The sequence below is a fragment of the Pleurodeles waltl genome, chromosome 6 (assembly GCF_031143425.1).
Source record: "Pleurodeles waltl isolate 20211129_DDA chromosome 6, aPleWal1.hap1.20221129, whole genome shotgun sequence".
In the NCBI taxonomy this organism is placed as follows: Eukaryota; Metazoa; Chordata; class Amphibia; order Caudata; family Salamandridae; genus Pleurodeles; species Pleurodeles waltl.
Window position 1 is genome coordinate 76,933,932 of NC_090445.1, and position 12,822 is coordinate 76,946,753.

The 12,822-nt window shown below is 48.7% G+C and overlaps 1 protein-coding gene across 1 annotated transcript in view; it reads right to left on the reverse strand.

Moving 5' to 3' along the window:
* Positions 1–12,822, reverse strand: part of LOC138299237 (E3 ubiquitin-protein ligase TRIM39-like) — a 143,927-nt gene that overhangs the window by 9,184 nt on the left and 121,921 nt on the right. The window contains exon 6 of the mRNA XM_069237364.1: positions 12,340–12,366. Within this exon, the coding sequence (XP_069093465.1) occupies positions 12,340–12,366 (27 nt within the window). The remainder of the gene's footprint in view (positions 1–12,339; positions 12,367–12,822) is intronic.

The window sequence follows — 12,822 nt, forward strand, 5'->3', positions numbered from 1 at the left end:
TGAATCAGGATGTCGTATGAACTTTAATATACCGATGACCAGTTGGACGTTGGTCAGATGCTTTCCTAATTTCCCTCTTAGATGCTGTCAGATCTCTGGAGTTCCTGAACCCTTGCTGATAAAGAATCCCTGAATGCTGAGCCACTTGGAGAGGTATCTTTCTCTCTGCTCCTTTGAGATGTCCCACTGAGTCTTAGAGAATTTTTCCTAACCCCTTTCAGAGGACTTGATCAAGCTTCTGACATGCTGACGCTTTCCGTTTTTACTTAACTTTTGCCCACTTTAGTTAGTACCTTGTTCCCAGAGTTTTCCTTTATTCAAATTCTTTTTGCCCTTTTTGTCTTTTGCCCACATGTGTTCCACCCCACACATGTTATTCCTTAATTCAGCCATGGTAGGTTTTCCCTTTGCTCAGGTGAAACTATAACTTTATTGATTTGAAACTGACTGATGCTTGCAAAGCCTAAGCAACATTTACTTTATGTATCTCAGTTGATTCTGTTGATGTTTTGTGTATTCCTTATTGACTGCTTAGTCTTATTGATGTTAGTTCGCATCATCTATTTTGTCGCCTTGGGCAACCCTTGATGATACTGTATGTTTATAATTTTCTCCTGAGAGTTATTTACATGACTTTGAGCTTGAGCATGTAATATACCTCTTAACTTTATTCCTCACTGAAGTTTCCTTGTATGGCCAAATGGGTCATACTGTTTAATTTAATTGGTCTGTTTTGAAATTATGTTGTATGGTTCTATCACACCCTGTCGCAGGGTCGAAAAGTCCGTCGACCTTGAAGAGCATTGATTCCTGCGAAGGAGGAAATGCTCCAGCAACACCATTGAGGATCTATTTGATAGCAATTGTCTCCAATTCGTCCAAGAACTCATAGACAACCACACATTACATAAAGCAACATTTTTGACCTACGACCTGCACTATCTGGGTAGCACAGATGAGGAGCTGCCTGTTCATCAGCCAACCCACACTCTATATAGGAGTAATAGCAGGCTGCTCCCACCAGCAAGCCCCATTGGCATGTCTCTGGGAGATGAATTCGAGAATGCCTTGCATGACAAAGAGCAGGTCTGAGTCCTTAAATGCCATGCACAATTTTACCCAAGGCCCCCCTTCCAATTAATTAAATTCTATATCCTGTATCAGGCTTATCTCTCCCAGGAAGGACTCAACAAAATCTTCCTAAGAGCTGCCGTAAGGGCCTGGCAGAGTTCCACCACATGTTATGGGACTGCCCTGTCTTAACAGAATTTTGGGCATCAGCATTGGCATGTTCTGTTCCAGGCAGTGTTCCACCGTAAAGTACATTACCTGTAGGAAGACAGACCACCTGAACAGTTTTGGGTTCTCACCCCTCATCTGCGTTACTGAGGGGCCTGTGGTCTGTCTGAACCCAGAAGTGAGTTTCAAACAAGTAGGGTCTCAGCTTCTTCAGTGCCCAGACCACAGCAAAAGCTTCACGCTCATTTGCACTCCACATACGTTCCCGGGGAAGTAACCTCCTACCAATGAAGGCTTCAAGCTGGTCTAGGCGCTCCTCATTTAGCTGTAACAACACTGCTCCCACACCATGCTCTGAAGCATACGTCTGCACAACAAATTGTGTAGAGAAGTCCAGTGTCTTTAGCATGGGTGCTGTGCACATGGCTGTCTTCAAGGCATCAAAAGCTGTCTGGCAAGACTCAGTCCAGATCACCTTCTTTGGTTGTTTCTTGGAAGTTAACTCTGTTAGGGGATCAACAATGGTGCCATAACCCTTAACAAACGTCCTATAGTAACCCGTAAGACCTAAAAAGGCTCTCACCTCAGTCTGGGTCTTGGGGGGCTCCCAAACCACAATGGTATCAATCTTTGGCTGTAGGAGTGCCACCTGGCCACTCCTCACCTGGTGTCCCAAGTATCTACCTGAGTTCTGGAATGGCACCAAGAGCAGCAGCTTTTGGGACCAATACCACAGGGCTGGCCCAAGGGCTACTGGAAAACTCAATAACCCCAAGGGTTGACATTTTGGATACCTCTTCCTTTATGTTGGCCCTCACCTTATCAGTCACCCTGTAAACTTACTGTTTCACAGGCGGACTGTCCCCAATGTCCACATCACGTGTACACAAATGAGTGACCCCTGGGATCAAGGAAAACAATGAGGCAAACTGTTCCAACACCTGGCAACAGTCCCTCTGTTGTTTTGGGGTCAGTGAGGGGGAAAGGTTCACACCCTCCACAGGCCCATCTTTCTTCTTAGCAGACAGGAGGCTAGGAAGAGGCTCACTCTTTTCCTCCATCCCATCATCTGTTGCTAGGAGCATTGTCACCTCTGTCCTCTCACAATGAGGCTTGAGGCGGTTCACATGTAGGACCCTCAAATGGTTCCTAGGAGTCTGCAAGTACACCAGAAATGTGACAATACTCTTGCGCTCCACCACCTCAAAAGGCCCAGTCCACCTTGTCCTGGAGAGCCCGACGCTCCACTGGGGCCATCACCCACACTTTCTGGCCAGGCTGAGACTCAGCCAGAGTGGCATTCCGGTCATACAAGCATTTCATGTCTTCCTGGCTTACTTCTAGGTTCTCCTGAGCGAGTTTCCTGAAGCAGGCTGCCTGGTTTCTAAAAGCCAGCACGTAGCTGAATACATCTTGGGGGGGCTTACTGGAGGCCTTCTCCAAGCCTTCCCTAACCAGACTCAAAGGTCCCCTGACAGGGTGGCCATACAACAACTTAAAAGGGCTGAATCCAAGACCCTTTCGTTGCATCTCCCTGTACGCGAACAGAAGGCATGGCAAGAGGACATCCCACTTACACCTCAAAGGGCTCTGACAGGCCCATTATCATGCCCTTCAAGGTGCGGTTGAATCTCTCAACCAGACCGTTTCCTTGGGGGGAGGGGTAAGGAGTGGTAAACTTGTAGGGCACCCCGACACTCCTTCCACAGAGACTTCATATAGGTAGATATGAAGTATCAGAGACCACTTCCTTGGGGAACCCCATGTGGGTAAAACCCCCCCATCAATGCACTTCCCACCACAGGGGCAGTGATTGACCTCAACGGAATGGCTTCTGGGTACCTGGTGGCAAAGTCCACCAAGACCAGAATAAACTTGTTGCCCATGGCTGTTTTGGGATCCAGAGGCCCCACAATTTCAATACCAGCGCTTTTAAAGGGGGTGCTGGCAACAGAAAAAGGTTGGACGACAGCCTTACATTTCCCCCACTCTTGCCACTTGCCTAACAAGTTTGGCAAGACCGACAGTGTGCATTTTAGTGTCTGTGCATTTGGGGCAAATAAAAGTGGGTGACAAGCCTCTCAAAGGACTTGTACCGCCCCAAATGTCCAGCTAAAGGCACATCATGTGCCAAACCCAGTAGGAAGGCTCTGAAGCACTGGGGTACCACCAGTACACGGGCTGCCCCAGGCTCAGCAACCTTAGGCTCGCTATATATGAGGCCATCCTCCCAATAAATCAGATGTGAACCAGACTCCTTGCCAGACACCTGGTCTGCAGCCTGCTGCCGCAAACCTTCCAAAGTAGGGCATGTTTTCTCTGCCTCACAGAATGCTTTCCTGGTGGGTCCCCCTTCCTGCTGCCACTGAGTCAGCTCAGAGACCTCCCCCAGTTCAGCCACCTGTTCCCCTGTAGGCTCCAGGGCACCCCTCTCAGGTTCAGCCTCCTCCCGGACCGTGGGGACTTCTGGAATGGGTTTCCCACACCCCTTGCCCTTCCTCCTTCTAGCAAACACCTAGACCACTCTTTCAGGCTCCAGGGTCTCCTGATCACCATGATAGGCTGCTATTGACCGGGTGGACACACACACCCACCCAGGCAGACCCAACATCTCCACTGGCTCCTGTGTCTCTCAGAGCCTCCACCCTCTGCCCATTGACCATCTCACTGTCCCCTAGTAAGGCAAGGGTAATCTCAGATGGCTCCCACCTATCTGGAACAAACTCCTTCCCAAGAACCACACTGGCCAAACCCTGTGACTGAGCACCAGTATGGATCCCCCCTCATGTGACTCACCTGATCACATGCAAAGCGCTTGCGGGGACCCCTTTCTGCAGGTTTCCCTGTAGAGATCCATGGTTTCTTTTTAACCGGGGGCTGGGAATCCTTACCCTGGGAACTAGGTTGGCTCCCTTTAGAAAACTCCCCCTGTTTACCCGTACCCCCCCAATTCTTTTGATGAGAACCCTGCCCACTCTTGGCATGGTCACTCCCATACTTCTTCTGGACCCTGGTGCTTGCCCACCGGTCTGCTTTCTGAGCAAGCTTTCTGGGGTCAGTCAGCTTGCTGCCAATTAGGTGCTGGAGCAGCTCTGGAAAACAAAATCTGTACAAGTGCTCCCAAACAATTAAGTTGTAAAGCCCCATATATGTTGTTACCTTACTGCCATTCACCCAACCATCCAGTGACCTGCAAAAAGAGTATACACACACCAACCAAGTTTGGGAATCCTTTTTCTTATAGGACCTAAACTTTTCCTTATACTGCTCCGGAGTAAGGCCATATATTTTGAGTAGGGCATCCTTCATAATAGAGTAGGTGAGTCCCTGAGGATCCCCTAAGGATGTCAGAGTGCCCCTCCCCTCTAACTCAAAGTGCTTCCACAGACCCACCCCCTAATGTGCTTCAGGGACTATGTTCAGGTGGAGAGCTAACTCATACCCCTTAAACCATAGATAGATGTCATCCTCCCTCTGTAATCCTTTACTAAGTCCTTTGGAATGCGTACCCACCTCTCAGGCTGCACTGAGGTACTACTGCCACCATCTCTACTAGACTGGCTCCTCTGCTCATGAGCTAATTTTAAGGGAGCTGGATCAAAGGGCATCTTTTTCTCCTCTATGGCCAACCTTCTCTCTTCCATCTCTATTTTAAACTTCTCTAACTCTAACTGGTGGACCCTTTCTGCTTGTCTGTCCTGCAACTCCTCAGGAGTCAGACCCTTGGATGACACACTGCTACCTGCCCTGGAGACCCTCCATCAAGGCAGAACAGGTACATCCACTATCACATTATGAACACTCTGCATTCCCTCACTCTTATCCTCCTCCGCTGTGTGCCCCCCAGCCTCTTTGGCTGCCATCCAGGCCCTCAGTGCCTTTTGCAGCTCCTCCTTCCTGGCGAAGCTCTTGATTGGGCAGGCAAGATCTTTACAAAACTGCTTCAGTTGAGCTAGTGTGTACTTTTCCAGTTTCTCAAACTCAAAAACAGCCTTTGTAGACACAGCTGGTGCATGCCCAGATGAAGACATGTTGGTAATGTTCACTCAATGATGCAAAGTTCCAAAAAGAAACAAAAGTTTCCAAGAGAAGTTAAAAAATCACAAAAAATATAGCAGCAGAAAAAGTCCAAAAAGAGAAAAAGCAAAAACAAGTAGTATGTGGTCACGTAATGGTCTGCACGAAAAACAGTAGTGTACACTTTATCACTGGATGTCAAGTATAAATACAAGTCCAATCCTCACCGCTGATCACCAAAGTCAGAAATGAGGTCTCTTGTCGGCAGTCAGTTTGCACTCTAAGCATGGACCCTCACTCTAGTCAGGGCAATGGAGATACACACTTAGATAACCCCTGCTCACCCACTTGGTAGCTTGGCACACACAGTCAGGCTCATCTCAAAGGTCTCCTGGATGGTAAAGTATTTGTACCAGCACATACAATAATACAGTGAAAACACTACAAAATGGACACCACACCAGATTAGAAAAATAGGCAATATTTATCTAAATCACACAAGACCAAAACAACAAATATCCAACACACACAACTAAAGTTATGAATTTTAAAGTAAAAAGAGTCTTACTCCATATAAAATAATGTAAACGTTGTTGTTACACAAAGTACCTGGTTTGCATCTAAAAGAAAGCCGCACAGGCGTGCTTGTGTCGGAAAAGTGAGGGATGCGTCAATTCCTTACTCACAAGTGAGGCTGTGTGTCGTTTCTTCGTTGGGTAGGTGCTGCGTAGTTTTTCTCTCCAGCAAGAGAGCGTTTTCCGGACAGGGCACCTCTGATCCACGCAGGTTCACATTGATTTTGACGCCCATCGATGATGCATGAGAAATCTGTCCGCATGGTGAAAGGAAACCGTGCTGTGTGGGGTTTGCGTTGTTTTCAGCAGCCGCAAGCGGGTGTTACGTCATTTCTCCAGCCGCGATGCAGGTGATGCATTGAAATCAGCCGCAAAAAAGGTGGTGTGTGGTTTTTCAGCGCGTTGCAGGTGGTGCGTCAAAAATTTTCCCTGTGCGTAGATTTTCGTCCTTGTTCTACCACCTTACCACCTTCACCTTTCAAGGGCCCAGGGACTGGATAGGGCACCACTTGGCAGGGCAGGAGTCTCAGCAGAGAGTCCAGGTGCTGGCAGAGGAAAGTCAATCAGTTTTTGTAAAGCGCGGCTACTCACCCCTGAGGGTCTCAAGGCACTGGGTGGGAGGTGAGAGGCCTCATCCGAAGAGCCACGTCTTCAGGTTCTTCCTGAAGATGGTGAGCGATGGGCTTTGTCTGAGGTGCAGGGGGAGGTTGTTCCAGCTCTTTGCTGCAATGTAGGTGAAGGGTCATCCTCCAGTGGTGGTTTTGCAGATGCAAGGGATGGTAGCCAGGGCCATCTGGGTGGAGCGGAGGGATCTGCTGAGGGTGTGGAAGGAAACGTGGTGGTTCAGGTAGGCTGGTCCTGCGTTGTGTATGGCCTTGTACGTGTGAGTGAGAAGCTTGAAGGTGATTTGTTTCTCGACCGGGAGCCAGTGGAGGGTCCGCAGGTTATGGGAGATGTGTTCTCGACATGGGAGGTCCAGGATGAGTCTGGCAGCGACGTTCCGGATGAGTTGTAGTTTTTTTATATTTCTAGTTGAGGTGCCAGCGTAGAGGGCGTTGCCGTAGTCGAGCTTGCTTGTGTCTGAGGCTTTGGTGACTGTCCTGCGACAGTCTGCTGGGATCCATCTGAAGATCTTCCGAAGTTTGTGGAGTGTGTGCCAGCAGGAGGAGGCGACTCCTGGTGGGTCATGGATAGGGAGTTGTCAAGGATGATGCCTAGGTTGCTGGGCGTGTTCAGTTGGTGCAGGGGGGATGCTGAGGGATGTGGACCACCAGGAGTCGTCCCAAGCAGAGGTGGCGTTCCTGAAGATGATGAGCTCAGTCTTGTCATAGTTTAGCTTGAGGCAGCTTTCTCTCATCCAGGTGGGATATAGGATGGTAGTCTGACCCTCTGTTTCCTCCCGGAGAAAGGAAGGGGTGGATCCATTCCAAGGCTCTTGCGCGGATTTCTACGTTGTGGGGTCTGATTCATAGAGTGCTGTGAGAGACCATGTCGAGGGCTGTTGAGAGGTCGAGGAGTATAGCCTCTGCGGTGTGGCTGCAGTCTAGGAGTAATTTGATGTCATTGGTGGCTACCAGGAGGGCTGTCTCCGTGCTGTGGTTGCTGCGGAAGTGGTACTGGGAGCTGTCCAGGGAGTTGTTGGCCTTGATGAAATTCCGTAGTTGTGCGTTGTCTGCTTTCTCCAGTACTTTGGCGGGGTAGAGTAGCAGCGAGATGGCCAGAAATTCTTTAATTCTGATGGGTCGGCCAAAGGTTTCTTCAGGACAGGGCGTATTTCGGCGTGATTCCAGTCCTCGGGGAAGGTGCCAGTGTTGATGGAGCAGTTCATTATGTTCCGGAGCTCGGGCGATGAATGCGCTGGCTCCAATGTATATGTGGTGTGGGCAGGGGTCCATGGGGCTCCAGATGAGGTGGTGTTCATGATGCTTACTGTTTCCTCCGTGGGGAGTGTGGACCAGCTGTGGATGGTCTGGGTGAGTTCTAGGGGGGTGGTCGGTCACAGGATCCAATGCCAAGATTTTCTGGGAGGAAGCGGACGTAGATGTTCTGGATCTCGCGGTGGAAAAAGGTGAGGAGTGTGTCGCAGAGGTCCTGTGAAGGGGGGATGCTGGTGGCTTTGGAGGGGGAATCTGTGAACTCGTTGATGACTGAGAAGAGTTCCTTAGAGTTGTGTGTGGAGGAGTTGATGTGCTCCTGGAGTGCGTCCTTCCTTGTCTTCTTGATTTTTCGTTGGTGGCCGGCGATTGTGGCTCTGAAGGAGGCGAGGGCTTCGCTGGTTTGGCTGTTCCTTCATTTTTTCTCTAAACATCTCCGGGTATGCTTTGATTCTTGGAGTTCGGTGGTGAACCAGCTGGCTTTCTTAGGTACACGTTTGGCCGATGTCAGCCAGAGGGGGGCTAGATTGTCGGCGCATTTGGTGATCCATGCGTTGAGATTGCACGCTACTGTGTTGGCGTCATTGGAGGGAGGGATTTGGTGTGAGATGAGGTGAGTTGCTCACTGGTAATTTCGTTCCATTTCCTGTGGGGTGGTCCTGGGGGTGTGGGTGTGGCTGATGGGTGCGGCGATTGTGAAGTGTATGCAGCAGTGGTTGGTCCAGTCTGGGGTGGAGATGGTCTCAATGGTGATCCGGTTGCTTGAGGTGAAGATGGGGTCCAATGTGTGTCCTGCGATGTGTGTGGGTGAGGAGACCAGCTGTCTGAGGCCGAGGGTGGTGAGGTTGTCAAGTAGAGCGGTGGTGTTTGGATCGGCGCAGTCCTCGAGGTGAAAATTCATGTCACCAAAAAGGAGGTAGTCATCTGACGCCAGGGCCTAGGGGGTAGTGATGTCTACAACAAGGTCTATGAAAGCTGGTTGGGGGCCGGGTGGCCTGTAAACCAGGGTGCCACGGATGGAGGAGTTGTGGTTGGAGTGGACCAGGAAGTGAATGTGTTCCATGGTGGTGTATTGTTCTCCTGGTACAGCCTTGACACATAGTGCAGACTTGTGTATGATGGCGAGTCCTCTGCCCGGGTCGGTCACTCCTTAGGATTCTGTATCCGTCGGTAATGGCGATGGCGATGTCTGGTTCCGAGGTGGGGTTGGTCCAGGTCTCGGTAAGGAAGGCGATGTCTGCTCGGGCGGTGTCAATCAAATCCTAGAGTTCAATGGCGTGTTTGTGGAGGGAGCAGATGTTCAGGAAAAGGCAGTTGATGGGGTTGTGAAGGTTGTTGGTATCTGTGTGTGTGGAGAGTACCTTCAGCTTGTTGAGGCTGGCACTGAAGTTGCAGTTCCTGCAGGTGAAAGGTCCGCAGGTGTCTTTGGAGAGATGATGCAGCAGTTGCTGAGGCGTCTGGTGTTGAGGCAAAGGAGGGTTTCAGCATCGTAATGGAGGCAGGCCAGGGGGTGGTTTAACGGAGATCCAGGGTTCCTGGCGCTGGGCATGGTCGGGCGCAGACGGGCTTGCCTGTGGAGCGCCTTCTGCGCACTAGCGGCGCAGCCGTGCTGCAGTCACCATTACGAATGGGGGAGCGGTCAGCTGGGAGGCAGGAGGGCAGGAAAGGTGCTTTGCTGAGGGAGGTGAAGGAGGGTAGCGGGGGCCGCAGGGCCGGGGCGGGAGGGGACAGAGAAAAGGAGGGAAGAGGGAAAGGAAAAGGAAAAACAAGTGAAAAAAGGCAGAAAAGCAAGAGTGAGATTCTTCACAAGCAGGAATCTACCGGTCTTTGTCCTCTTTCAGGCCGAAGCAGCAACTGCAGGCCAGCCCAGCAAAGCACAGGCAAAGGAGCAGTACTCCTCCTCTAGCTCTTCTCCTTAGCAGAGGTTCCTCTTGGTTCCAGAAGTAATCTAAAAATCTGGGGTTTTGTGTCCACTACTTATACCCCTTTTCCTTTGAAGTAGGCAAACTTCAAAGGGAAATCTCTGTTGTTTACAAGATCCTGCCTGGCCCCAGAAACACACCAGGGGGTTGGAGACTGCATTGTGAGAGGGCAGGCACCGCCCATTCAGGTGTAAGTGACCACTCCTCCCTCCACTCTAGCTCTGATGGCTCATCAGGATATGCAGGCTAAACCCCAGTTCCCTTTGTGTCACGGTCTAGAGAGGATTCACAAACAGCCCAGCTGTCAGTCTGACCAAGACAGGGAATACACAAACAAGCGGAGTCACAGAATAGTTCAAGCAAGAAAATGTCCACTTTCTAAAAATGCCATTTTCAAACTAAAAGTTCAAAAACCATCTTCACTAAAAGATGTATTTTTAAACTGTGAGTTCAGAGACACAAACTCCATATTTCTATCTGCTCTCAAAGGGAAACTGCACTTAATATTTAAAGGCAGCCCTCGTGTTAACCTATGAGAGAGATTGTCCTTGGAACAGTGAAAACCAAGTTTCGCAGTATTTCACTGTTAGGACATGTAAAGCACATCAGTACATGCCCCACCTTTAACATACACTGCACCCTGTTGATGGGGCTACCTAGAGCTTACCTTAGGGGTGTACAATAAGGGAAGGTTTGGGCCTGGCCAGTGGGTACACTGGCCAGGTCAAATTTTGCAATGCAAAACTGCACACTCCCACCTTTTACATACACCACACCCTGCCCCTGGGGCTACCTAGGGCCTACCTTAGGGGTGTCTCACATGTATAAAAAGGGAAGGTTTGAGCCTGGCAAGTGGGTCCACTAGCCAGGTCGAATTGGCAGTTTAAAACTGCACACCGACACTGCAGTAGCAGGTCTGAGCCATGTTTACAGGGCTACTCTTGTGGGTGGCACAATCAGTGCTGCAGGCCCACTAGTAGCATTCAATTTACAGGCCATAGGCACCTCTAGTGCACTTTACTAGGGACTTACTGGTAAATCAAATATACCAATTGTGGAAAAGCCAATTACACATACAATTTACACAGGGAGCACTTGCACCTTAGCACTGGTCAGCAGAGGTAAAGTGTCCAGAGTACTAAAAACAGCAAAAGCAGAGTACAGCACACAGTCAAATATAGGAAGCAGAGGCAAAAAAGACAGGGAAGCCCACGCCAAGGATGCCAGGTCTAACAATGTTGTTGCAAGTAAACAATCAAAATACTGAAAGAAATTGCTTTATCAATGGTTGGTTAGACTTTCTTTTGGTACTATTTGGAAATCATTCATCAATCAGCTTGAGCTTTCAGCTATTTTTGCATGCCCCGATTTTTGAAGGTATAACGTAATTCAATATTGTTTAGCATCACAAGCAGTTGAATGAATCGAAATGGGGTAATAAAGTCAAAGTTTCTGCAAACCGGGGGCCCAAAATATATCCTGCCTTTGGGCTCTATAATTCTTTAAACTATTACTGTTGGGGCTGCTCTCAAATCTGCAGCTGTGCTATTTTAGCACCTTAGACAGTGCTTGTGCCTCACATGAAATGAAGAGACTTGTGGTGCTGCTTTTGATTGGAAATGCAGCAGCATTTATTGACATATAAAAAGTAAACCACAGAAAATAATACAAAGCAACATAACAAATCACTTTAAACATAACAGTGCACAATACAATGAAACAGCCAAAGTACAACACAACAAGCACAGTAGAAAACACCTTCACTTTGCAGTAATGCAACACACAAATGGTAGTACAAAAACAGAACACCTCACCACAGTAACAAAATGGCACACATCAATTATGCATACACATCCTTGTCACATATTACCATTTCCAGAACTCAGCTTTTATAACACAATGGTAAACACTACTTACATCACTGCCTTAACTTACCATCAAGGCCATGAAATAGAACCAGTCAAAATGTATGTGGTCCTGCCAATGGCCTCTACATGGAGTTTACAGAGAGTGTAAGCTCTGCTTTTACATACATTGAATGGCTGTTTTCACAGTTTCTAATCCAGGAACTCCATGGACCCGTCATCAAAGTCCCAGCAACACTGCAGACCCCAGCAGTGCGGACACCTGCTACAGTGTAGACCACAGCAGCACTACAGATCCCAGAAGCACAACAGGCCCCCAGGAGTGGTGTACACCTAAGCAGTGGCGCAGACCCCAGCAGACATACAGACTACAGCAGCAATTCCAATCCCACCATATCTCAGCAGTGCAGCAGACCCCAGAAGTGGTGCAAACCCAAGCAGTGCTGCAGAACCAACAGAGCTGCAAACCCCAGCAGTAATACAGACTACTGCAGCAGTTCCAATCACAGCAGTAGTGCAGATCTCAGCAGAGCAGCAGACCCCAGGTTAGGGTCCGTAGGGTGCAGGTTTCAGAAGTGTTGATGATCCCAGCAGGGCCTGCAGACTCCAGCATTCCATTCTCCTCTGTGCATCATTGAAAAGCATGAACACCACCACAATGTACTAAAAGAGCCCATCTGTCTAACAGCAGAGACCTTCTGACATTATACTTACATTATGCGAATGATAACAAAGGAATGCGCACAGAGACTCTTACGTGCAGCTCACTGCAAGTATTCACATAACATGAAGAAATGAAACAGATTTAAGAAGCGAAGAATCAAAAAGAAGGATAGGCGTTTGTTACCTGCAAAGCTGCGGGCCCACCTCCACTCTAGAAAAAAGAAAATTTAAAAAGTATATTTTAACTGGAAATATTACTAATTCCAGGCCCAAACCAGTGGTCGAAGTAGAGTGTAAAAGAGTATGGGAACTGTGATGCTGTGCTCAATGGGGTGGGGTGAGTAAGCATGGGGACATGGGCAAAGGTGGAGCTAAAAAAACATACTATTCTGTAACCTTTTTCAGTCTTTCACCTTCAGGTAACAGCATATAAAATAACGCACAGCCTAAATGACAATGAAATGCAAGTTGTTAATCACTGGGAAACGTCTATTATTTAATGCACTGCGCCAGAGAGCCACTTAAATGAATCCTGGTTGATGCAATGGAGAATAGTGATAGGTGTATGGTTAGTGCTACAAGGTCCCAGTCTGTGACAGCACTGGGCATTATTTTATATTTGCATTACATGCAGGATTATAAAATAGGCTGCTACAAAATCTGCAAG